The sequence below is a fragment of the Anopheles marshallii genome, chromosome 3 (assembly GCF_943734725.1).
Source record: "Anopheles marshallii chromosome 3, idAnoMarsDA_429_01, whole genome shotgun sequence".
Taxonomy (NCBI): Eukaryota; Metazoa; Arthropoda; class Insecta; order Diptera; family Culicidae; genus Anopheles; species Anopheles marshallii.
This window is the reverse complement of record NC_071327.1, coordinates 82,356,192-82,380,005: the sequence shown is the minus strand read 5'-3', so window position 1 is coordinate 82,380,005 and position 23,814 is coordinate 82,356,192. Positions and strand designations below refer to the sequence as shown.

The 23,814-nt window shown below is 46.0% G+C and overlaps 1 protein-coding gene across 1 annotated transcript; it reads right to left on the bottom strand.

The window, feature by feature from the left end:
- Positions 1-1,047: 1,047 nt before the first annotated feature.
- On the bottom strand, positions 1,048-23,561 carry LOC128711262 (serine-rich adhesin for platelets). Its single transcript, XM_053806129.1, has 11 exons — positions 22,462-23,561; positions 5,771-5,882; positions 5,402-5,705; positions 5,205-5,330; positions 2,458-5,130; positions 2,268-2,386; positions 2,061-2,198; positions 1,723-1,997; positions 1,563-1,651; positions 1,313-1,477; positions 1,048-1,235 (listed from the first exon to the last, which is right to left on the bottom strand). The coding sequence occupies exons 1-11, from the start codon at positions 23,559-23,561 to the stop codon at positions 1,048-1,050; spliced, it is 5,289 nt and encodes a 1,762-aa protein (XP_053662104.1).
- Between the last annotated feature and the right edge of the window lie 253 nt (positions 23,562-23,814).

Genomic DNA, 23,814 nt, shown 5'->3' with positions numbered 1-23,814 from the left:
CCCTTTACTAAGCAACATCCCTGTGTTTGGTTGTTAATAGTTGTTTGAGTGTATGGCTGTACGCGCATTTTTAAAAGCTAATCATACTTAACGGTCGCTTTTTGATTTCCGCATAACGATTTCGATCGTCCTTTCTGCACAGGGGTTCTTGCTTCCAAAGACCCTTTAGCTAATAGGCGCCAAAAATGAACTGTTTGAATGTACATACACCGAACGGGGAAGGTAGTTTTGGAGGGCTTTCTTATTCCTGAATTCGATCCCTTCTCTAACCGCCTATTAACTGATCGCTTGTTAGTATTTTACATTCATTACATTACATGTACAAGTGCAAACACGTGTTTTCTGTTCATCAGATGAAATTGAGAGTAAAAAGCTAACGTTTCTCGTTCTTAAAAAAGCTAAATTCAACTTTTTGTGTTGCTGTCCTGTTTTCTTTTTTTTTTTTACAAACCACTCTAGTACTTGCATTGTTTTTTGATCTGATCACTTTTAAGTGTGTGTTTATTTCACTTTTCCTTTGTATGATTTAATTAATCTATTTTTTCTTCTAAGAGTGGCATTTTGATTTACTTTCCTTATCTGATTTATATATACAGGTAGAACATAAAAAATAGAATAAAAAAAAACTATCTCAAACGCTTCACTGTTCATTCCATTGCATTCAACAGCATATTTTACAGTTTTGCACATACCTTTCCAAAACGAGCGTACTTTCAAAGTCTATTTCTTTGAACAAGTGTATGAAAATGCAACTCAGTACGTCTCTCAACTCCCTTACTCTCACAAAGAACAAATAAGAAACGGGACGACTTACAAATATTTGAATTTAGATCATTCCTTTCTGTCACTGTTTTCCGTACACAGCACAGTCGGCAAACACGATCCGTTTTCGATCGATTTGTACTGTTGTTTTAGCGTTTTTGAATTGGCCGAATTTCTTACGCTCATCTCTCTCTCTCTCTCTCTCTCTCTCTCTCTCTCTCTCTCTCTCTCTTTCTCTCTCTCTCTGTTAGGGGATAACGCTTAAATATGCATATCGAATCGCTCTCACAAGATTCCGTTCGTGATGTACTGGTAGCCATCGTACAGCTTGGTCGAGAGAGAGTTCAGCGAATCCTGGATCAGTTGTTCCACTTTCCGCTCAAGCTCCTGCTCGGTCAGATTCATGTGGAAGCGATTGCGTAGATTGCGCACCGTACCGGAGCATCCATTTTTGAAGCAGGGTAGTTGTGAACCTAAACGAGAAGGATAGCGAATATTTAGTACGTTTTTTCAGCCAGCCCCGGAGGAGCTCCTGACTCCTGAAACATACTGCTTCGCATAATTTCCACAATGTTGATGATGCGATCCATATGCTTGCGAGCTGCTTTTAGACCGTCCAGCAGCAGATACTTGAACTCACAGTACAGCTCCGACTCTGGACCACCCATCACATCTACAAACTCGGGCGTCAGTTTGAATGGTGACTGTTCGAAGCCTGGAAGAGCAATTAACGATACATCATTAAATGTACTCCCAAATGACCATCACAGCAGGTTGAAAATGCTAGTGTTAATAATTACCTAAATTTTTTGGCGATATGCTCAAGATGAAGCCAAAGTCGATATGGATCAGATGTCCATCGGAATGCAGCAGGATGTTACCATTGTGTCTGTAAAGGAATACATTAGCGATACTTTCTCTTGGTGATTTTTGTTTATTTTGTTGCAATTCTTCACTTACCGATCTTTCACTTGCAACAGGTACGAGATCAGACAGTAGGCAGCGCAGGAATGCATAAAGTTACGCTGCGCCATACGGAATGCAACCGTTTCCACATCGCCAAACTCATCGATAAAGTAGTCTTTCAGGCTCTTGTTGGAATTCTTCTTGATCTGATGCAACGAAACCGTGTTGACGATCGTTTCAATCAGTCCGGAGTCGTTCGAGAGACAGACGATCCGGTACGGTCGCACCCAAAGACCCACCTTTTCCTCCTCCCAGATCAGCTTGAACATCTGGATGCATAGGATTTGATGTTATAGCTTACACTTATACATAATCTTTCAACAACCTCTTACCTGTAATAACTGCGTGGCCATCAGCTCCTGTCGCAAATCGTCACCACATTTAACGATTGCCGACAGAAGTCTCCAGGACTGAAGATGTCCGTACGGTGATGAGTCCCGTATTTGTTTTTCCTTCTCATGCCACGGTTCCTGTAAGAAAATAATGCAACGCATGTTAGATCATCGTGTCATTTGTGCAAAGTGGCTGTTCGTCCATACTTTTAACGCAGCAGCGGATGGATCCGATGGATCATTGCTGAAGGGTTTTGCATTCTCCGAGTTCAGGTTGGCACAGTGGCGTTTTTTCACCTCCCCTATGTTAAACAAGGCAGGAGTGTCTGGAAGGCGAAGAGATAGAAATGGAGGTTAGTTATAAAATCGTAATGTCAAACCTTAACCGCGTACTTACGATGATCCCGGGAGTCATACGAATCGATAGAGAACTGCGATATCGCATCCCGATCGCTAGACATTTTCGTGAGGCTCAGATACTGGGCCGTGATTTCGTCATCTTCCTGCGACCACACATCATCCTCCGTTAGGCCGAGCTCCATCATACTACTACTATTCCCTCCGTTCTCTGCCGAACATTCCGACAGCTTGCTATGCCGACTTCGCGACGAGGCCAATGATGCTGCCACTGCTGCCGGCAGTGGTGCTGTTTGCGGTACAGTAGTAGACGAGGTCGATTCTTCGCTCGTTTGTTGGCAGGAGGAGGTCTGTTCAGTCTTATTGGGGTTGCTGTCGTCCGAGTTTAGCGCGCTCGCACTGATGCTACTGTCAAGCCGTTCTTCGCTTTTTGTGTGCCTCAGTGTCGGCATCAACTTTGGAATGACGGGTGACGTGTAGATGTCTTGCACTTCGACTACCTCCACGTAGATGATGTAAGGCGTCTTGTCTTTCGAGTTGAGTACTGCCGTTTTCTCCTCGGTGATGCGCACCACATGATGAGGAGTTTCGGTGTGGAGTGGAAGCCAAACACGTGCTGGTAAATTTTTGTTGATTAGATTCAAAAGAATGCGCAAACGGGACGTCTTTTCGATCTTGGTCTGCAGACAGGTGAGCATCTTGCCGATGTCGATCAATGCCTTCATGAACTCCTTTTCGGGGGCTAGCTTCGGAGCTCCGCAGGAACAAACGGTCTGTTGACCGAGCAGATCGTTCACAGTGCCTCGCACGGATTCGAAACACACGCATCCATTGTCAAATGCTCGACCTGTGCTCAGATCACCCAGACACACCGGTGATCGGTTGCTAGGACCGGGAACTCCAGGTATTGGAGCGTGATGAGCATGGTGATGTTGTGCCAACAATCCCATCATACCCGTCGCATCAGACTGCGAGCGATGATGCGTTTTACGCACTGCAGACAACGCTGGATGGGCTTGTAGAGTTGGATCGTTGTTCGTTCCCAACACTTCACTACTGCTGGTGGTGATAGGGGCAACGGTCGCAGCTAGCTTCACTCGTTCCCGCTTCGGGTACAGCTCGCGCAATAAGCTCAAATGTTTACGTACACTATTGCTGGCACCGCTAAGCATCTCCGTGTTGAAATTGTACGCCTCCAGCAGCCATACACACTTGAGCGAAAAGTCTACCGATTGTCGGCACCGGTACACCAGGTACGGGTCAAGCACTTCGGACAGTTCTTCGATCTGCATGTACATCACGATCAGCTGCGGTATGTACAGATCCACCTCACCATTCGGGAAGCTGAAGATCTTATTGCCAATAAAGCTTAGCACACCCGGTTCCTTCGAGTAGAACAGATAGTGCACGGCAAAGTGTATGTTGAACACGGGCGATTCAAAGAAACGTAAAAGACCACTCTGTCCCGTTCGTTCCGTGCGAATCTGGGATTCGTCGCGGGGTCCACTGCCGGTACAGTGTATGATTGAGGCGGAGGTTGTGCTGCAGGTGGAAGGTGTTGCCGCTACCGCCACACCAGGAACCAGCTTCAATGATGCGGTCGAGGACGATTTTGAAAGGGACGCCTTGGGAATGTTTAGCTGACTGCTACCGCTCTCCGTCGATGAAGAAGTTGTATCGAATTCCATCGACGCTGAGGTTGTTGTCGAGGTGGTTGCGGTCGGTGTGACGACACTGGAGCTACTGCTGCTGGTATTACTGCTTTGCTGGTTGTGGTGATGATGTTTGCTGCTGTTGCTACTCCTCGCGAACATGCTACCAAACTCACGCTTTCTCAGCAGTTCCGTTGGGGATTTGACTGTAGTATTCAAAGTGCCGCTGGACGATGCTCCAGCAACTACACCACTGCCGGTCGTTACGGGACCAGCTTCTTCTGGTGTCGTATTCGTTGCAGCTTGCTTTTCTCGCTGCTTCGCATGCTTCTTCTCGTGATTATCGATAATGCTTTGCGCCGTTCGGAAGATGGCATTCTTGGTTGCGCCGAAAAAGTTCCGAAACATCACTTCATTCTTTTGATCGTTCTTGGGAGGATCGTTGATGGCAGCTTTTGTCTCACTCGGACTGACTGCCGTACTTGGCACGGTAGTGGAAGCAGGTTGCTGAGCAAGGGGAACCGTTATCATCGTCAAGGCGTTCGTAGGCGTCGTCAAACATTTCCCTTCGGCAACGATCGGTGTCGTTGCATCCGGATGGGTAAGCATCTCGTCCTCTTCATTGCCGAGATTTCCACTTGTTGCTACCGGCCCATTCTCGCCGTCTTCATAGTGAATCGGAACGAACAGTTTCTCGAGCATGATGGCAGCACGGGTCATGTTTTGCTGCCGGTAGCGAACTTTATCGCTTACCGGTCCGTTGACACCTGATCCGGCAGATGTTAGAGTGTTCTGCTGTGGATGCTGCTGAAGCTCAATGCAGTTGTCGAGCGGTCTCGTGTCCGAGTCGCTTCCGTCCTCTTTCGCCGTTCGATCCATGGTCGTAGGGTAGAAGCACAGGTCGGACTGTAGCATCCGATACTCTTCCTCCATCGAGGTGGTTTCCAATATCTCGATGCATTCCTCCTCCGACGGGTCGATCTCGCCCGAGTCCAGACTTTCCCTAGATCGGCGAATTCTCGTCAACGAGGTGTGATCAGGTTCCGAGCCACAAATAATGCCTACAAAACGGCGAATTTTTATTAGAAACCTGTGCAACAGCTGTCACTTCCTGGATGAAAAATACTCCACTTACCAGAATCATCCGAGCCAAGACTAGTAAGATCTTCCCTCTTTTTGCTGTCACTATCCTTCACAATCGAATTTACGATCGTTTCGGCATCCGTGGAATGACAGCTTTTAAGCGCCCTGAGCGTAGCGGCTATAAAAATTTAATACAAAATCATATTTCAAAAGCGTTCCTAGTATACGTTAGCAGAAAAATTAACATACCTTGCTCTAGGATGTCCACCTTTCTGCTTATCTGTTGCCGATTTGGTTGATGATGCGTACTGTTGGTGGTTGAGGCAGCTGCTATTACAACCGTTTCTGTTTCCGATTCGGTGACGCTCGAACCGCCTTTTGCAGTAGTGCCGGCATTTGCTATTGAGGTAATTCCTCGACCACTATTGCTCGGTGTGTTGGTCGGATTGGTGGACGAGGATTGGATGATTTTGCTGCACATCGTACCGCTCAGTATACCGTTCGTGCAGTGTAGCGTATTTTCCGACTCCGCACTCGGTGAGGACACTTCCACCTGAGGATGAGTCTTATTAGTATGATTCTATAATAATATAGAATAGCAAAACTCCACTGCATTACCTCCGGTATCCTTTGCAGGGCACTATCTAAACTTCGATTCCGGTGATGTTGGGTCATGTTGATGCGATTGTTGGTCACCTGCGACACTGGAGGTAAGAGAATTCCCATTGATCTATAGCAAAAAAGAAAAAAATGAGACGAATGGCACAAAAAAAAAGACAGTGTTTGAATAAGAAACAGGAATAGACGAATCAGCAAATGCAAGCAAATCACCGACCATGCTTGACCGGCTGTGAATACAGCTCATCCGACAGCGAAAGGTTAAGGCGAAGTTATCTAACCCTATCGTTACGTTCCGGTGTCACATACATAAGCATTCATATTGCACGAGACACGTGTCGTTCTTCGCCTGAATGCCCGTCTATATCACACATGTGCGGTAGTCGTGTGAAGACAAAAAACGCTTTCCTTCAATTCTTGGAATATCTTCTCCCGTATGCTGCCCTGCACACATTGGGCATTCGATGGTGTACCTTTTAAGGGTCGTTGGCGTAGCGAGAGAGGTTCAAGGATGAACTGTATTCGACCTGGGAGTCGAATTTATGAAGGTAGTAAAACACCCAACCAACGCGTTGAGAAAGGATTTATGCAATGTACAGTCAAGTTGAGGAATCTTTGTATACGTTAGCGGTAAAAATGAGCTACACCGAAAACATTACTTCACGCGTAGTGCACACAAATTCATACAAAAAATTAACGACCTGTGCAAGACCTTCAACGTTCCATTTGTAAGCGAAAATTTGTTGCCTGTCCGTATCGTAAACTGGATGCTGAGTGCATCATTAGATGCTGTTGGGATTATGATTAGTGTTGATGAAAGTTTTGAAAACATTCGCTTTTAATTCACTTGACCAAAGCATTACTAAATGTAAAACAAAGAAGGACTGTTCATCAGCATAACTTATCTGTGCAATAAAAATACAAAATATCTAGCGTAAATTTGTAGAATTTTTATAAAGTAGAAGTTATAGCTCATCATACGACAACTCCCCTTGAGAGAGTTCAATCGTTCTACAATTTTTGGTTTACTGTTTAAGTTACCCACAAAAACATTGAGGACACACCACACCACATGGGAATTTAACGCATTTTAATTCCATTTAGTGGACAACGCCTTAAGAGATGCAAACGTCTGTAGGGAGAACGTTGTATGACCGTGCTTCGGATGTCGTCTGTTGGCATTCAGTTTTTCATGTCGCCCAACGATGCTGCCATTCGGCTAACCGGCGTCTGCCTGTGGCCAAATTTGATTTACTGCAGTTGCATCTTAAAGCCTACGCACGTTCCCCGGAAGGAGATGGTTAAACTTCAATGCCAGCAAGTTACTCCCACTCGAAACACATCCCTTCGAGGCCACATATAAACATGATTCATTATGTTCCCAAAATAGAACCTCATCAGCATTTCGTGGTGATGATAACTGACGGGAAAAAGAGAGATAAAAGGGCGGCATTCGTGTACATACATGCGCAACATAGATGGGGTCCCGGGAGATGATGATGCGCGGTGTTGGTGGTTCGTTACCCCCATTCGGGTTTGGAGGTTCTTCAAATAACAGATTCTGCTGCATTCCAAAGTAAGTTACAACTTCGGCAATGATTTGTTTATTTAAGTTTGTGCGCGGAATGTGTGACAACTGATCGGGAATTTGCAGATTTATTGTTCTCGTGTAAGAATGTGGATGTTTTCCTGGAATTTTTTTTGAACAATATCCCCTTCAACTGTTTTAAGCTGTTACAGGCATTTCCCACTCTTCAGGTCTAGTTATTTTTTGGTGTGTGTGTGTGTGTTAAATTTCTGAAGGACATCAGGCCCGACCGCCCTAGTTGCTTCTGTTTGAGCATGGCAAGCTAGTGGAATTTGTGTTACATCACCAAGTTAAGCAAGCAAACTAGCGAGTCGAAACCGCAGGTATCCCCCACTAGAACACCCCCTCCTTTTGTTGGGGAAGACTCTATGCTCGACCAGCTCACACAGTTAGGTACGTGGAGGTTGCAAACTGATACTTGTAATCGATCGTGCAAATATCTCTCCCTACGTGGAACGCATCGAGTGAATTAAGACGATCATCGATGAAGCGAACAGTCGTTCATCGAGCTGGACAAGAAACCTCGACCAAATCGAACACAAAGCCTATCGGTTCTTTCCGGTCGGGCTTCTATTCAAGCCCGCAGAACCGGTTCTGAGCGTTGCACATATCTGCTTGGCATTCAAAGTTGCACACACAAACGGGGTGCGAGGTTATGCAAGAAAGCTGGTTCAACACACAGCATTCGTTGCTGTGAGATCACCATCTTGAAGATCGCATCAGATGCAAATTCGAGGTTAAGAATGGGGAAACAGAATGCTCAGTTGTCGGCGACATGTGTCCAATTCATCAAATTACGCCACACACCACAGTGCTTCTGCAAATCTTCCATTCCTCCAAGGGTCGGTTCCATTCGAACTCGTTGCCATTATTTACATAAATCTTGTCACAATTTGCACACACAGAAAGCACACACTGAAAGTGTAATCATATCGAGCAACTACAGCAACATACTCAAGCATTGCGCGTGCTTCACCACCGCTGGGGAATGGAATGCTCTGGGAAGAAGTTGCTGGGTCATTTGGTTCCCATGTGTGGTACAACGTGACGGGTATTTGCACGCTTTGCCTATGCTTCAAAATAGGCACGATGGGAACGAAACTAATAATCTACTCATAAACTATATCGCTTCGGTCTGCCGCCAACGTCACATGCTCCCTGGCCGAAGCTCCACTCTAGAATAGCTTATGTCGCAGACCACTGATGTAATGGTGTTTCGGGCTACATGAAACAGTTTTGAGTGGTCATTTGCGATGGAAAATCGAACGACATACATCGTTCACTCTGTCCCCCCCCCCCACATGGAGCGTGGTTGAATGCGGAAAACTCTCGACGATGATCTCCACATGATGCCGCAAGAGCTCAGAAGTGCGAATTAACAGGCATCTGGTAGGTGGAATAAATAAACAGTTAGCAGTGAAGTGTGTACGCAATAAAATGCATCAAGCGGCAGCCAAAATAAGCGATCTCACAACACGTGCGACAGGGACGTGTTACGATAGTTTGCAAATTGACGGGAATCATTAATATTACGCTTTGCGAGTTCCTCGCGCGCAGTACTTGTCTTGCTGCTCTTTAGGTTCGCATCTCGCAATTGGTCGAATAATGTTCGACGCGTGTCCGAGCACACGACATGTTGGGTATTGTGAAATCGTACACGTATTTGTAGCCAGATAACGTAAGAATTTATAGGAAGTAGAAATCATTGCTCCACGGTTTCAACCACTACTAATGAGTTCGTTCTCAAGGGAACGTTTACAGTCAAACCATCCGGGCACAACCGAACTGCCACACTTTGAAGTTTTGATTTATGCTACAATTTTCCACCTGCATCCTAGTCACGGCACCATCACAGCTGCCGTAAAGCGAATTTCGCCATTTCAAGGGTTTCATCGCACACAAACCGTGCCAACTTGGGCACCCCCGACAGAAACTTTAATTTTCCCACGAAATGCGGCACACTTGCAAGGATTCACATCCGACTGTCTGGAGTGAACCGAAACTAAATTTTCCCATCGCTCCAAACACTCTTGATCTTCACGGGCGTTGTAACGCTTCGCTGCTTCCCTTTGGGTGATAATTTATAATTCATCCTAATACGTAGTACTCGAACGCGAGCAACCATGGTGCGGGAAGATTTCGGATTTCCATTTGCACAACGGTTGCTTCTTGAGCGTCAAAAACTTACGCTGCTCAATGCGTGCGAACGTCATATTGGTTTTGTCTCGCACAAGACGTACATGTGTCGTGCACGTACATACGAATAATATGCTGCCACCTTCGGTTCATTTAATCTATACTCCAATTTAATTTTCGACAGCAAAACTACCACCTCAACACTTCTTCACGCTGCAAAGCGTGAATCAACCAAGAAAAATTACCTTCGCACGTGTACGCACTAGCACAGGCGCTATACACACACACACACACACACACACACACACACACACACACACACACCCATCCACTTTATTTAGCAAACATTTTATCCAATACAGTGAAGAGCGTTTTTGTTAGCATAGGTGGTATTTTTTGTGATTTCTGCCGTTTTTTACCATCCCCCAGCGGTTCACCAAAATCGACTGGCAGGGAAACCGAAAATCCCTGGATTGAATAAAACATGAGCATGGATTTTTTGGTTAGTACCTTTGGGTTGTATCGTCGCCATCGCTTTGGGAGAGAGTGCTTTTTATGCTGGCAACATTTTGGCCTCCAAAAAATAATAGAAGATCCAGCAGAAAAAAAGGAAAACAGATCCTACAGACCCGTAACAAAAAGCTCGCGGTAAAGCGATAAGAACGTTCTACAATCGTTCGCAAAAATCGAAACCCACAGCATCAAAGCTTCAGGCGAAACTCGCGGTGTATAGGAGGATGCTGACTTGTGACAGTACGAGAATTGATCGTGATGCTAATTTACATTTCTACGACTGGAAGCAGCGACAATCACGGTGGCGACACACATTTCGTTACGATTTAGCGATTATCATGCCAGTTTCGATTAACTTGCTTGCTTTCGGTAGTGTATTTTCGAATAATAATTCTTTACTTTTTTCCCTTCTTCAAAATGCATTCAATAAGCAAATGGACACTCCTACACCAATTTGTCCTAACTGTTCGTTAGTGCTGAATTTTGATTCGGACCTTTCATTGGAACAAAACTCATTTCCACACAACGAATGCTTATTTCCATCCATTTTAGAATATATAATTAACAAGATACACATAGGTACACAAAACGGCTGCAATATACCAGGGCGTTACGGGCAAACACGCGGGCCAATCTCCCACTATGCTCAGAATGACGAACGGAGCTCAGCTGCGAAACCGAACGGAGAGTTCACCGCAGTTCCGCGTGCACGTGAAAATGGACAGCGCAAAAACGTGCCTCAACCTTTCACACGATGCTCACACATTGTTGGGACTAGAATGTGGACCATCCTTCTTATGGGACTGAAAATAAAGCCTCACACCGCACCGACCAACTGCGTCTATTTCAAAACTAAACACCAAACGCGTGTGTCGTCATCAGGACTGGGCGAGGCAACAGCGATGGAGAACAGATAGATATATATGCATATCTATTTAATTTGTTCCGCAAACGGACACGTTCCGATGTGCCACTAGAACTGGAAATGTTCGCTTCGAGTCGCGACGCTTTGCGGTCGCGTACAATCAAATGTGCCTTTTCATGGCGTCCGCGTAGGGAATGATGGCAAACGAATCCTCATTTGCAACGCAGAAACTTGTTTTGTCACTGATGGAAAGACTTGTTCCAATCCGGTGGATGGAGTTTTAACGGTCAAGTTGACGGGAAATTTACAGGTATGTTTTAATAAAACGTAATTATGAAGTACTATTTACAAGCTGATACGCGAAACACGTGTCGAAATGTAAAGGTCGTAGAAAATCTAGGTTATTCCTCAGTCTGACACCTTCACAACCTTCTGACAGCTTTGACTTCTTATCGTATCGATAACAAGCGCAAACTTTCGTCATCTGTTTTGTGATAGATTAAGTAAGGATTAATATCAACATTTTGCTCCAGGATAAAAAGCGTGTTACCAACGACAAGATCCACTTGGCAGACGAAGCTTGACCGTTGACCATTTGGTTCGTGGTGAGCTATCGCTACAGGTGATTCATTAGTGGTCGCACCTTAAGCTTGAGCATAGGTAGGGTTGTAAGAGTTATAGTTCGCAGGCAAAAAATAACAAAAAAATGACATTGGGTTCATTGAACCATTATGTATTCTAGATATTCTGATAATGCACCCGACAATGTCTAGAATATGTCATACACTCATTCAACATAATTTCATTCAAATGGTAGCGATAAAGACTGACTTCATTCCGAATGTCTGAATAGATTTTTCCAAGCTCGGATAGCGCAATGGAAGCACAATGCTAGGCCTGTTTTTGAAAATAAAAAGTGTAGAAATTAGCTTTACTTCATCATTGATAAATTGGTGCTATTTAGTATCCATCCCATGAAAGAAGTTTTTGCAAAAAGACTTAATTCAAACAAGTGGCTTCATACGATGGAGGCAGCAGTTTTTTTCCCTTTCCACTTGAATACACAATCTACAACAATTCTTGAAGATAGGCAATAACGTCATCTCACTGAGAGACCTACCAACAAAGGTTCGAAAAAAGAGATCGAGACTTATATGAGACTGGATTAAGTACAATCTTCATTCTGGCTCTCCCATTAAACGATTGCAAAATAACACCCGACGAGGAATCGATTAGAGTGGGGAAATCCTGGGAATTCCTTGACAAAATCATGGGCGAATGATTAGCGTAGGACGTTATCTTATCGTTAGTGATCGGGTTTGATAGCGTCACTGATTACGTGCGTAATTGTTGTATTAATTCCTCCTATCGAATGACGACCGTTTCATTATCAAATACTGGCTGGCAGTTAGTCCCGCTCATATAAGTTGCATTCTTCGACCAACCTCTTTTGGGAGTTCATCAGTAAAAGCATCAGTTCAGTTTGTCTAGGTCTAGACCGTTACCAATGGTAAGTGCATGGGAAAGAGACAACTTTTCGTTGATGAACCATACCTGTGATGCACCGGAACAGTTCTAATGCTACCGCTTTCCATCGTGTACTGAGGTTGTGTTTGACAGCTGAGTCGCTAGACTGTTCGTAACACATAAGAACGAACCCGTTACAGCTAGCGTTTGTGTGTTACGGTGCGTTACCCATCTTGACGAACTAGTTCTGTAGGTCAAGGCAGAGCCTACTTTTGGGCAGGTGATGGTTTCATTAATCACAGACTTTCTTTACGGTTTCGTTGAACCGAAAGGGAATTTTTTCTACTGTAGAAACTGAAGAAACCCCAAGATGAATCAGGCCGATCGCAAAACAAACACTGTAAACCACCGGGAAAGATAACGGGAACATACACGGGCACCATCACCGGGATCGGGACACACTTCCTCTTTTGCACATTACGGGCCGACGAAGAAAACGAGAAGAGAAGAACCTCACTTCACTGTTTCACTTTTCTCTACCACGAACCTCTCATCGTCATCGGACGCACGACACACTCTGCTGGGTGCTGCAACGCAAGAAGGCAACCAGGCAGCGGAGATCACAGATGGAAAGGAGGTTGAAATTTCAACACACTATTTCGACACACGCACCATGGCACGGAAAATCCACCCCGAATGGTGCGGAAAAACTCCACAATACGTGCGAGCTTTGTAAGTGGAATTTTAAAGGCTTTGGAGACTGCGAGAATACATCGGCGCAGAGCACACTACCAACACCACTACACACAAGCACACAAATTGGACGGTAATTTCGTAAGGGCGGGTGAGAAAAGTTTCACTCCACGCAACACCTGCACAACGCGGCGAAGGGCAGAAGGAAATGGGCAACACACAACAGGTGTTGTTCGTTGCGTTATGATGGTGGTAGTTGTGTGGCGATTTCATTAGACAGTGCATTAGAGGCGTACATACACAAGGCCACGTTGGCGGTGTTTGGGGCAGATTGAAGGACAACTTCCACACATGCACACGCGTTTGATCACATCATTCTGTCGACGGAGACGACACTAAACGGTAGACGTCAACATTACTACTGTTGAACCATAACGCCCGCACGTTGCGATCGTTATCGGTTGCGTTATCGGGCACACTAATCACCATCCAGACGCGTACCGCTGGACGATGTCTAACGTCTAGTTTCTTGCAACACTACTACGGGATATAAACCCACCTTTCACCTATGACCACCGTCTAACGAGTGTGAACCTTCTGGCTATTGCCGCCAATCCTGGAACGGCTGGATGAGTAATAACAGCTCACTGATAAACGTCGTCTCTTATCATTTGGTGAATCAAGGTGTGACGTTACAACCCGCAACAACGAAACAAACCCCGGGGTGCACACATTAAGTGAACCGATTCCACCCGATGACGGCCATCAACTGGGCTCGCGGCTCTCTCTCTCTCCCGATGTGGGTGTGCTTCCACTCGCGGAAAACTTCAACCGGAGGAGGGAGTGAAAACGCTATGCGCGATAAGTGAAGAAGCTTCCCGATGCTTTGCGGTGGCCTACCAAAACACGGCACTAACACTCACAACAACCCGGCCACCAACCATCGTTGCGTAGTGCAATTAGAGTGTTAGATTGAGCGCGGGTTTTTTTGTTCCTATTGCTGCGTCTGAGTGGTCGTTGGACAATCGGTGAATTCGTAAGGTTTCTCTCGCTTGCCCAGGCATCCCGGCTCCATTTCCAAATTGGTGCGAAAGCAAACAACAGTTCCAATGAACCGTAACACGGTGCGCGTTACGGCAAGTGGGTTGTTCGCGGATGTATGCGGTGCAACAAGAATTTACAACGCCTCATTGGACGCCACTGTGCGTTCTGGCGGTGTGTCTGAACGGACAGTACACTGTTGTACGAGTATACGATTTTTTGCAAACTTAAGAACATGGCGTTACAGAACAATTGGCTCTAAACACACACACACACGCGGTAATCAACGCTGAACACGCAAGATAAATGGAGGAGGCATCGCAATCACTCACAGACGATGTAATGTAAACACACCAGGGAAAGATTGCTGACGCATCCCTCGCCGCCGACACCTCCCGGAGATAACGGACAACCATCAACAAGCGTCACGAGGCGCAACGGTGGGTCTTTGCGGCCTGAGATTTGGGGACCATCGCCGAGGGGAAAGAAACGAATCGGTGCACCAAATGCACCAACACACCGCAACAACCCACACACACACACAATGATGGCCAGAAATCATATTTGCAGGTGAACGTGAGAAAGAGGGCGGAAACCCCCAAGCAAAACGCTCCGTCTCATCGATTCGATTATGAAAGTGCTTTTACGGCGCAAAGTCTAATTAAATTGAGTACAAGAAGCAGTGGCCAAAAATACATCTCGAGAAAGATGGAAAAAGCAGGCATTCGAGATGAATTCATTTATTTTGATGAATACACCTCACTGACGTTGGTTTCATCTTGGTGACTTTTCTAATGCGGGTTATCCGATAAGAGGCACAATTAACCTGTTGCCGGAGGCCAGCCTGATGATGAGGACAGTAAGGCATCCACGAAACTATCCGATAGTGAGAAAGATTCCCTTTCTTTTCCGCTTTTCTTCAATAGATTTCATTTCGACCGCCCTCATACCCGTTTGCAATTGGAGGAGTCCACACCTGCAGTTCCCATGCCATCCCCAATAGCAGCTTCCAGCGGAACGGCAAAGCAAAGAGACGTGTGTTTGTGGTGTAACGCTTCGATTGCGGACCACGAAAGCGAAACGAAACTTTCCCAAAAATAGTGCGCCGTCGTGAGGGGGCGAGCAGAGGGTTGGGAAAATGTGCTAGAAAGTAAATCTTGGCGTAATTCATCAAAATCAGACGTTTCGATTTGAGCTATGGTCGAATGTTTGAGATAAGTAATAACCTCTCTCGCATTGTTCTCCTCTGTTTTAAGCGCTGCTCTAGTTGCTCCCCCTTTCCAGCTCATTCATTAACTGATAAGCGGCGACATTTTGGTGTACGCTTACGGCTTACAACATTTGATAGAATTTGTGTCATTGAACAGTGATCATCGCATTTCTTATCGCAAATGAATGTTTTTTTTTCTTCTCTCTTGCGAGGCATCTACTAAAACAACCGATAATACTGCTGCTGATGATGCAAAGGTACATAAAATTAATGGCTTTTCCGAATGAACCGTTGCCCGCGTACTCATTCGAACACGCAGAACTGAAGCGCTAACGGTGGTGTACGTCCCCCCACCGTGGGTGGGGTGGGGATATTTTTCTTTGTCTCTCATGCAGCTCAAGGTTCTGATGGTCGATGCACTTGCTGCGGGTATACACGCGTAGATCATCACTCACAGAGGGCGGGAGGTACACATTTACGAAGAAATCAATGATCGTGACACGCTAGATGAAGCAGTGGCCGAACCCGGACCCGTGTCCTCTTAGGAAATCGTTCCGATTGAGCGAGTCGTTCGAATCAAGTCAGCAAATAGTTATCACCGCCGTCCGACCGGCCAAGCGTCTTTCTGCTGTTTGCACATTGGATCAGCAGTTTCTTAGCGGATGCCTAACCACACACTGAAGAGGTTGGGTTAACGATTTTAGACGATGCCTTAGCGCTACTCGAGCGTGAGTCAGATAATGGAGATAATGGTAGCTTTGGGCGCTGTTACAAGAAAGGATGACGGTCCCGAGCGTCAAACAAGCCGTTTAAATTGGCCACAAACAACACCAATTTATTACGCTATAATATTCAATCATTCAACTCTAAAGGGCTTAAGTTTGCCAATAAAACTTGTTTGTTTCAATATGCTAAGCAAAACTTAGCAGCAGTGAAGGGGAGACGCGACGGAAAACTTTGAAGATACACACCAAGAATTATTATACAGTGCTTGCACATCACCATCCTTGGTGTCCTTGGTACGAAAGTTCGTAACACATATTGCAAACACCAGCAAATGATTTCCGCTCTTCAAATGCAGCCAGAGTATTCTCCAGTGTACTCTGGTGCACTGAAGTAAAGTTAGCTTGTTAAACAACCCTTCAGAGGGCTTTACGGGGCGAGATACGAGCGCGCACGTCCCCCACGTTCGATGCAAAATCTACTTTGGCGAACCGAAAAACCGAGAGAGAGAAAGCAAGAGTAATTAAAACTTTCCGCAAGCACCATCGGGGAGGAAAACAATAAGACGACTTCATCTGCCACGCTTGCAGTACTTGAAGAATTGCCCATCAACAAAACGAAGGTTCGGTCGGAACAAGCACACACACAGAGCGCTCCGGTGTTCCTCTACGCATCTCATGTTGTTGACGTTGACGCTACCTTTCTCCTTGCTCGAATGTACAAATTTGCCTTTTTGTGGCGAAACGATGGTACATCTTTCACTGATAAGGGAAGAAATAGTATTCAGCTATCAATTGGAAAGATGTCTCTACAACGCATTCACCAGCCACCGTGGGGCGTGTGGAGGAGGGTTTAGTTTGAAAGTTTTCATACCAAAAAAGGAAATCTGTACGAAAACACACGACGGCATCACTCGGCACCGTATTTCACCCGTACTCAGGGATCTCTGCTTGCGGAAATACCACAGTCACACTCCGTTGGGTTAGGTCACTGCTTTCACGCATGTCAACGATGGTTGAAGACTGGGACAAAAAAAAAAAGTTAACCGGGGATCTTTCCTCTCTCTTGCCTCCTGATGGTAATCTAAAGCTTTTGAATATAACTTTTATTGACCTCCACTCCATAACCACTCGGTGTGTAACCCAACGTCAACAACACATCCCGGAAAGTAAGGTTCTTTTAGCTTCTAGTTATACTTTACTTGCCTCGGCCAGAGGTTCAACAACGAGGGAGGAAGTAACACGATGACAGCGTCTTATGCAAATGTCAATTAAGTGCAGATTGCACGTGGTAAGTTTGACGTTTTGCAATCGAGTGCAGCTTTTACCAGCGGGAGTAGGATCGAGTGTTCAAGGTAATGTTAAAGTTAACGGATCGATTACACGCTTAGCACAGCGCCAGCCGCTGAGTTAGAGTTGTTGGTTGAAGGGAAGGAAGTCTGCAACATGCCAGTTACTCTAATTCTATCAAATTACCACCATGAAATGACATTTATGGGGTGTACCATTAGGGCAATATCGTCCTCAAGTTTGACGGTCTAACCCATCGTGTCTAAGCCTCGCATATGCTGCATTAGTGCATCATAATGAGGAAGTCACAATTAGCTTTCCCCATGCTGCTAATTACTGTAAACCGGCACCACGGTTCGGCCACGGTCGTGGTTGATAACGCTTCACTAATAAACGTATCGTTCGCTCTGTTCATTAAATGATGCTCATTCAGAAACGGAACATACCAGGGCAGAAAGTAGAGCTGGAAAACTTATCACTAATTCATCCCAAGACGGAGAGGTGAAACTACACTCCAAACCGTAAAGTTGTTAGAATATTGATTAAAGGTCTTCGCCTTCTTTGAGATAAATTGAATTCCCTTCCTTAAGCGTTACGGCCTTCCCTATCCGGGGAAGGGATATCATTTCTAATACGAATTAATTTTCCCAGCGTGCCCCACGTTGGCCAACGGGCAGTTTTGATTTATCTGTTTTGCCCACCCTTTCTCCAAACATTGTGCTCAGTGTTTTACCATCATAAACATTAAACAACCACCCTTTAGCGACCCGCTCGACAAATAAATTCCAATTCCATTTCACACTAGCCGACAAAACGGAGTGTGAGATACGTAAATAGCCCTTCCCGGTGGAGTAGAGTCTCCCGTTTTCGACCTGTGTCTGCAGCTGCAGCTCCGTAGGCAGGCAGCATTTTTATCATATTTTACTGTCTTATCTGTTTTCGCCTTACCAGAAGCATCGCTCTCGTCGTCACTATCCTGCTTCGTTGTGGTTGTTTAGAAAATAATGTTTTATTTTCTATTTATGACGCACAGATAGCAGCAAAGACACATCTCCGAGAGCCGGAGTTTCTAGCGCAGGAAGAAATCTGACTCTTATGCGCGATGCTGGGTTTCATAAATTTTAATAAACACCGTTAAACTCTATCCTGCACCATATACAATACCAGCCTGAGACTAACTACGAAAACGGAAACTAATGCCTTCTGGTCTCTCATGGACAACAAGCGGGCGGTCAGTGTCCTCGGTGGGTCCCTTAGATGGTCATAAATAGAATTTTGGTTTGTTTTTTTTTACGTTAGCAAACCGTCCGCAGCCGCAACATGTACCGTTTTCAAATGCAACGACGTGTTTGTTTCGTCGATACTCTTTTCGTGCTAATTAAATCAACCTTAGGTCGACCCGCACAGTAGGATGCAACTGGCACAGGTACCCGCTGATGCCAGCATGTCCCAAAAGATCTTGAATTATCGGTCGCCTCCCCCGGTCGATACTGATCGAACTTGATCAGATTACCAATCAGAAACTGTGGACAGCAAATCCGATTACCAAATCGAAGACCACCAGCAATGTGCCGCGGGTGCTGCGATCATTGCCGGTGCAAGTTCAGAGCTTTACAGACTCCCTCGCCGCACACGGGTGGACGAATGCGTTCGTTTGGTAGAAGACATAAATTATCCGCTTATTGCACTGCATTGACTGCAGGCAAAGGTAGCAGCAACAGCACCAAGAAGCACGTTAAGGTAAACTGTAACAAAGTGTAACGGCAGGAGCAGATACGCCTACACACAGTCAAGCTTCTCGTTGTACGCATGTTGGACATTATCACAGACTGGCTGCTTCTTGAGTTTTTTTGTGTGCGCAGGGTCTGGAATTAATGGCATAAACGTGCCGTCAAAATGCATCCGGAAAGCGCTGCAGGCAGTTAATTGGCTTCACTACTTTACATTAACGTGGGTTAGAATGGGGTTAGATCAACACCGAGCTGGAATTGGATATCGAAAGGTGGTGTGTGCAAGAAGTTTTGGTTTGAAGATTGCCATGAAAGATCGCTTGCAGGTACGAACAACCCAATATGCAATATGGAACCACTGAAGGGAAGGCCCTGCAGGGATTCGTTTCCGGTGCTAACAATTAATCAATCGCAGTTACGGCAACAACGAGCTGAATTGCGACATTCTGCCCTACTTAGATCTCCGACTGAACTGCACGATTGTGTTGCATTTTAATAGCACCTATTGGTCAACTACTGCTCGAGTATCATGACACAGACTGCAGTCGTTCCCTCCCGGTCTTTCGGTGGCTTGCAACAGCGACTAAGGTCTTAAGCAAAGAACTAATCGCTTCACGGAGACACGTTTGGCAATGTTTAGCTCCAACACACCGAACGGCAGCAAAAACGTGCTGGAATCAATTAGCACCTGTGTGCGGTCCAGCACCCGTAGTCGTTTGGAACAACTTGCAACCATTCTCCTCTAGGTTCGTTTCAGGGGCGTTGTAGTACAGCAAGCAAAATTTGGACTCTTGGACATGTGATGCAAACGCACGGCAAAACTAACTAACGCTCGCTGTGGAAAGCCACATGCGACACGCGCGTCTCTGCTAAAGCTACGGCACACGCAAATAAAAAAAAAAGCCCTCGAAGGAAATGTCTAGGCAGCTGTTCACGCGTGAACCTGATTTCACGTTACGTATCGCACCAGCACATTGGATTTATTATCGATTTGTTTTAATTAAATTAACTCCCGTGCTCATGAGTCGTTGAGAGCTTCGGGGCAACCGTCGTGGCCCTTCCCGGTTGTCCGGAAGCTCGTGCCTTCTTTATGACCCCATGGTGACCTTTATCGGTGCAGTTGGATGATAACGATAGGGCGTGTTGATGGCTGTAAGTTAGGGCTGGGTGTGCCCCGGAATCACATAGCAACAAAGGTTCTAGATCGAGCGAAAAAAGACACGCAAAAGGGAAGAGTTGTCATTTGGAAAGCAAAATTAAAAAGCTTTGCCTCCCTCTGTTAATCCTTTTCCGCGTGGTTCACGCAATGCTTAAGCGCCATTGTTCTCCGCAGGCCCTGTGCGTCCACTTCCGGGGTAGACGCTGGGGCTAAACGCAACTCGCCGAGGGTCATTGGATTTCTTATGTGCTGATAAAATTCCATCTATTTAAGCATTCCACTCACGTACCACGTATCGGCTGCATCGTGTGTATCAGGGGTTGGTAAACGGTAACATACCCCGAATAAAAGAAATCTGTCTATACAGGTCTAGATAGTTTCCTAATTAAAACTGCTTCTCTTCTGCCTACGTTTACACCACTGTAAGCACCTTCGTAGAAGGTATCAGTGAAATTAATTCGTACAAATCCTACCAACTTCTGAATGCGCATCGGTTTTGCCGACCCCTGGTATGGGTCTCACACACCAGTGCCAGAAGCAATTTGCCATTCGTGACCGTTTCTTGAAAGTTGCCAGGGAGTAGGAATAATAGAATGGATCGGAAATGGAGCTGCGACTATGTCCAATCCATCCAACTTTGTTCTTACGTCGGAGTATCAACTTCTCCTTTCAAATTCACTCAAGTTGACGAACTGACGACAACACGTGTGTGAGCTGTGACAAGTATTACTTCCGCATCACGCATCGGAATTAGTGTTGAAAGGTAATTACATTGCAGCAGAGGAATCATCTTTTCCATACACGCTTTAGGAAGTGAGGCGAATGATGTCATATGTACATCCGAGACTGAAACGTGCCTGGGATTACTGACAGGTTCCTGTACCGGTACCACAGGTCCTGCACAATGTACCGATAATTAGTTACGTTTAATATCGTGCATTGAACAGAGCACGTCACATTCAGACAAGATTCTTATGAATTTATTAGCTCGTAAACAGAGTCGTTCATTTTTCATGACCAAAAATGCATAAAGTCCGTTGTGTTACAACAAATTTGCATCAGAAATATTCCACAAAGGTCAGAAAATATGTCAGCATAGGTTTCGAAACTCACAACAAAAAGCGATTGTAGAATTGCTTGTTTATGTCTTTTCAAAAACAGCTTTCGAAACAACGGCCCACACAGCACCTAACAAACGGGTCGACGCCAACGAGCTTACAACAAAAACGTGCTCAACTGTTCTCGCTATAAATGGTCAATAAATTTGCGCAAATCGAATCATGGAAATATTAAAAAAAATCAAATGATTCTACTGCAAATGGAGGTGGAGAGTTAAATCTACTTGTATTTCGTGTTGCCTATTGCAAGCGAGATTTGCAGACAGTCGGTACGTGCCGTAAAGGGCTGGCTTATAATGAACATAAAAGGAAGCATACAGCCGAACCGGTCACGCCACGAGCAATAAAGTGCACTTTCAACAACAGTGTTCCAAATTTATCTGCCCGCAGCCACGGGTGGTCATTCCGAATTTGTTGACCGAGTTCCTGAGTTTTGTCGTACAAATAATACCCAGTCATGTACTGAATATTTGGGCTGAACAATTGTACAGCAAGCTGGGAACTCACCGGAAATGTGTAGTCCTGTAGTAAAGGGACAAAACATTATTGTCTGTTTCTAAGTGATTGTTTTGGTTCCATGTGCTGTTACTCGCAGCACAAAAACAATGATTTTAATGGGTTTCGTTGTTCTAGAACTCCCTGCACAAACCATTTCACCAGGGACAATTGATGTTTAATTGATTACCATCCCAAATTTGTACCCAATGAACCAATGTTCATACGAAGTTTATTATTTCCATACGAACGCGGGACAAAGAGGGGGTTGGTCGGAACGCTGGTACCACCACAATGTCGTGGTCTAGGATGCGGGATTGTAAAATAATCCTCCCCTCATGGAAACGATAACGATGGGAAGCCATCAAAAAGTACCCCGACGTACGAAGTAACGATTCGCCGAACCCTTTTGAGGGATGTCAGACCGAGGGATTATACTAAAAACAGTCCTCGCAAAAACGTACAGACCGACATGACAAGATTGTTCATAGCTTTATGACATTGATGGCGTTGTAACAGGTGTCCCAAATCTGTACCACATTCTTTGGTGGGCTTTTTAAAGCGTTTTGAACGTTCCGTTAGGGTAGCAAGCGCTGCCCTGTCTTTCGGAGAGTGATGGAGTATTCTTGGAAAATTTGAGAAGAAAGATTGCGAGTACACTTACCTAAAGTCTAAACTAAGATTTCTTTGGTGCGTTGATAGTCTCGTCTTTGGCGGTGGCATTCCGGACGAGGACGATCCACCGTTCGCATTCGGTCCGGTGCGTCCATGAACTGAGGGCATGCTGCTGGTGGAGAGACCGCTGTTTCCTCCACCGCCACAGCTGTTGCTCAGGCTTAACCTTGGCTTGTGGAATCGTGGTGGCATACTCGCAATCGTACCATTGGACGCAGTACCATCCACCGAAGCGATGGCACCGGTGGACGAGTTCGACAGGGAAGCACCTGATGGGGGTTTTATTGCGAGTGGCGCCAGTGTCGTTCCGAGGTCCGTACACGAGGTGGAGGCGCTCTTTTTCTTCGGCAGCAACCCACTGTCGTTGCTGTTGGTGCCACTACTAGCTACTGCTACGGTTGCTCTAACGCTGTTGCTACCGTTACTACAACTACTACTACTACTGCTATCACTCTTGGTCGTTGTGTCAGCCTTTGCTTGGTGCAGTTTACCGGTACCATTCACCAGTCCGGCACCGCTATTCAGATGAGGATGATGGTGGTGGTTGTCCACCTGATCGACGCTTACGATCCGTGGTCCACTGCTGCCGTTTAGTGGCAGGCAGTTGGTGGAGTCTGCCGACGAATCCAAGGTGTCCGCCGTTCCGAGACACTTGTCGTCGAGCGTCATAGGACTCTGGACGGGTGTGGTTGCTACCGAGGTATCTTCCGGTGTAGTTGCTGCCGGCACTACATCCAGCTCCCCATCCAGCCCAACCACGAGACTGTTGTTTCGGTTGGTGCAGCTGATCTCGCGTATGTGCCGTAGCTTCTCGTAGCTGCTGTTGGGCGGATGGTCGGCCACCGCTGGCCGGTGGGTTTTGATGTTGAGCAGCAGCTTCGAGGAGGTGGATGAGGACGACGTTGGGGTGGATTTTGGACCCATGAGGGTGCCGTTCGTGAGAACCATACCGCCGTTGCCGGTGGTGTGGTCGTGGCTTCCTCCGGATGTCGGACCAACCCCGACGACACCGTTGGAATTCGCCGTCGCCGCGGACGAAGGCGACGCGGCTGTTGAGGAAGTTTTAAATGCAGAAAATACGGAATTCATCGTTGATGGAACACGGGCGAAGAGACGGAAGCAGTAGTGGACGCTATCGTTGCTTACCACCGCTGCTTCTTTTCCCTTGCGCGTAAAGCCTTTCTGCAGGAGCTACGGTGGGACGTAAAGCACTTTCCTTTCACTCATAAAATGCAAAACGCCACCAGTATCGCCATCTTTCCCTTCATCCAGCGAGCTATCGGTTCGGATGCTCGTGGAATCGGAACTTGCGGGACGGACGGGAGGGAACGATGGGAGGCGA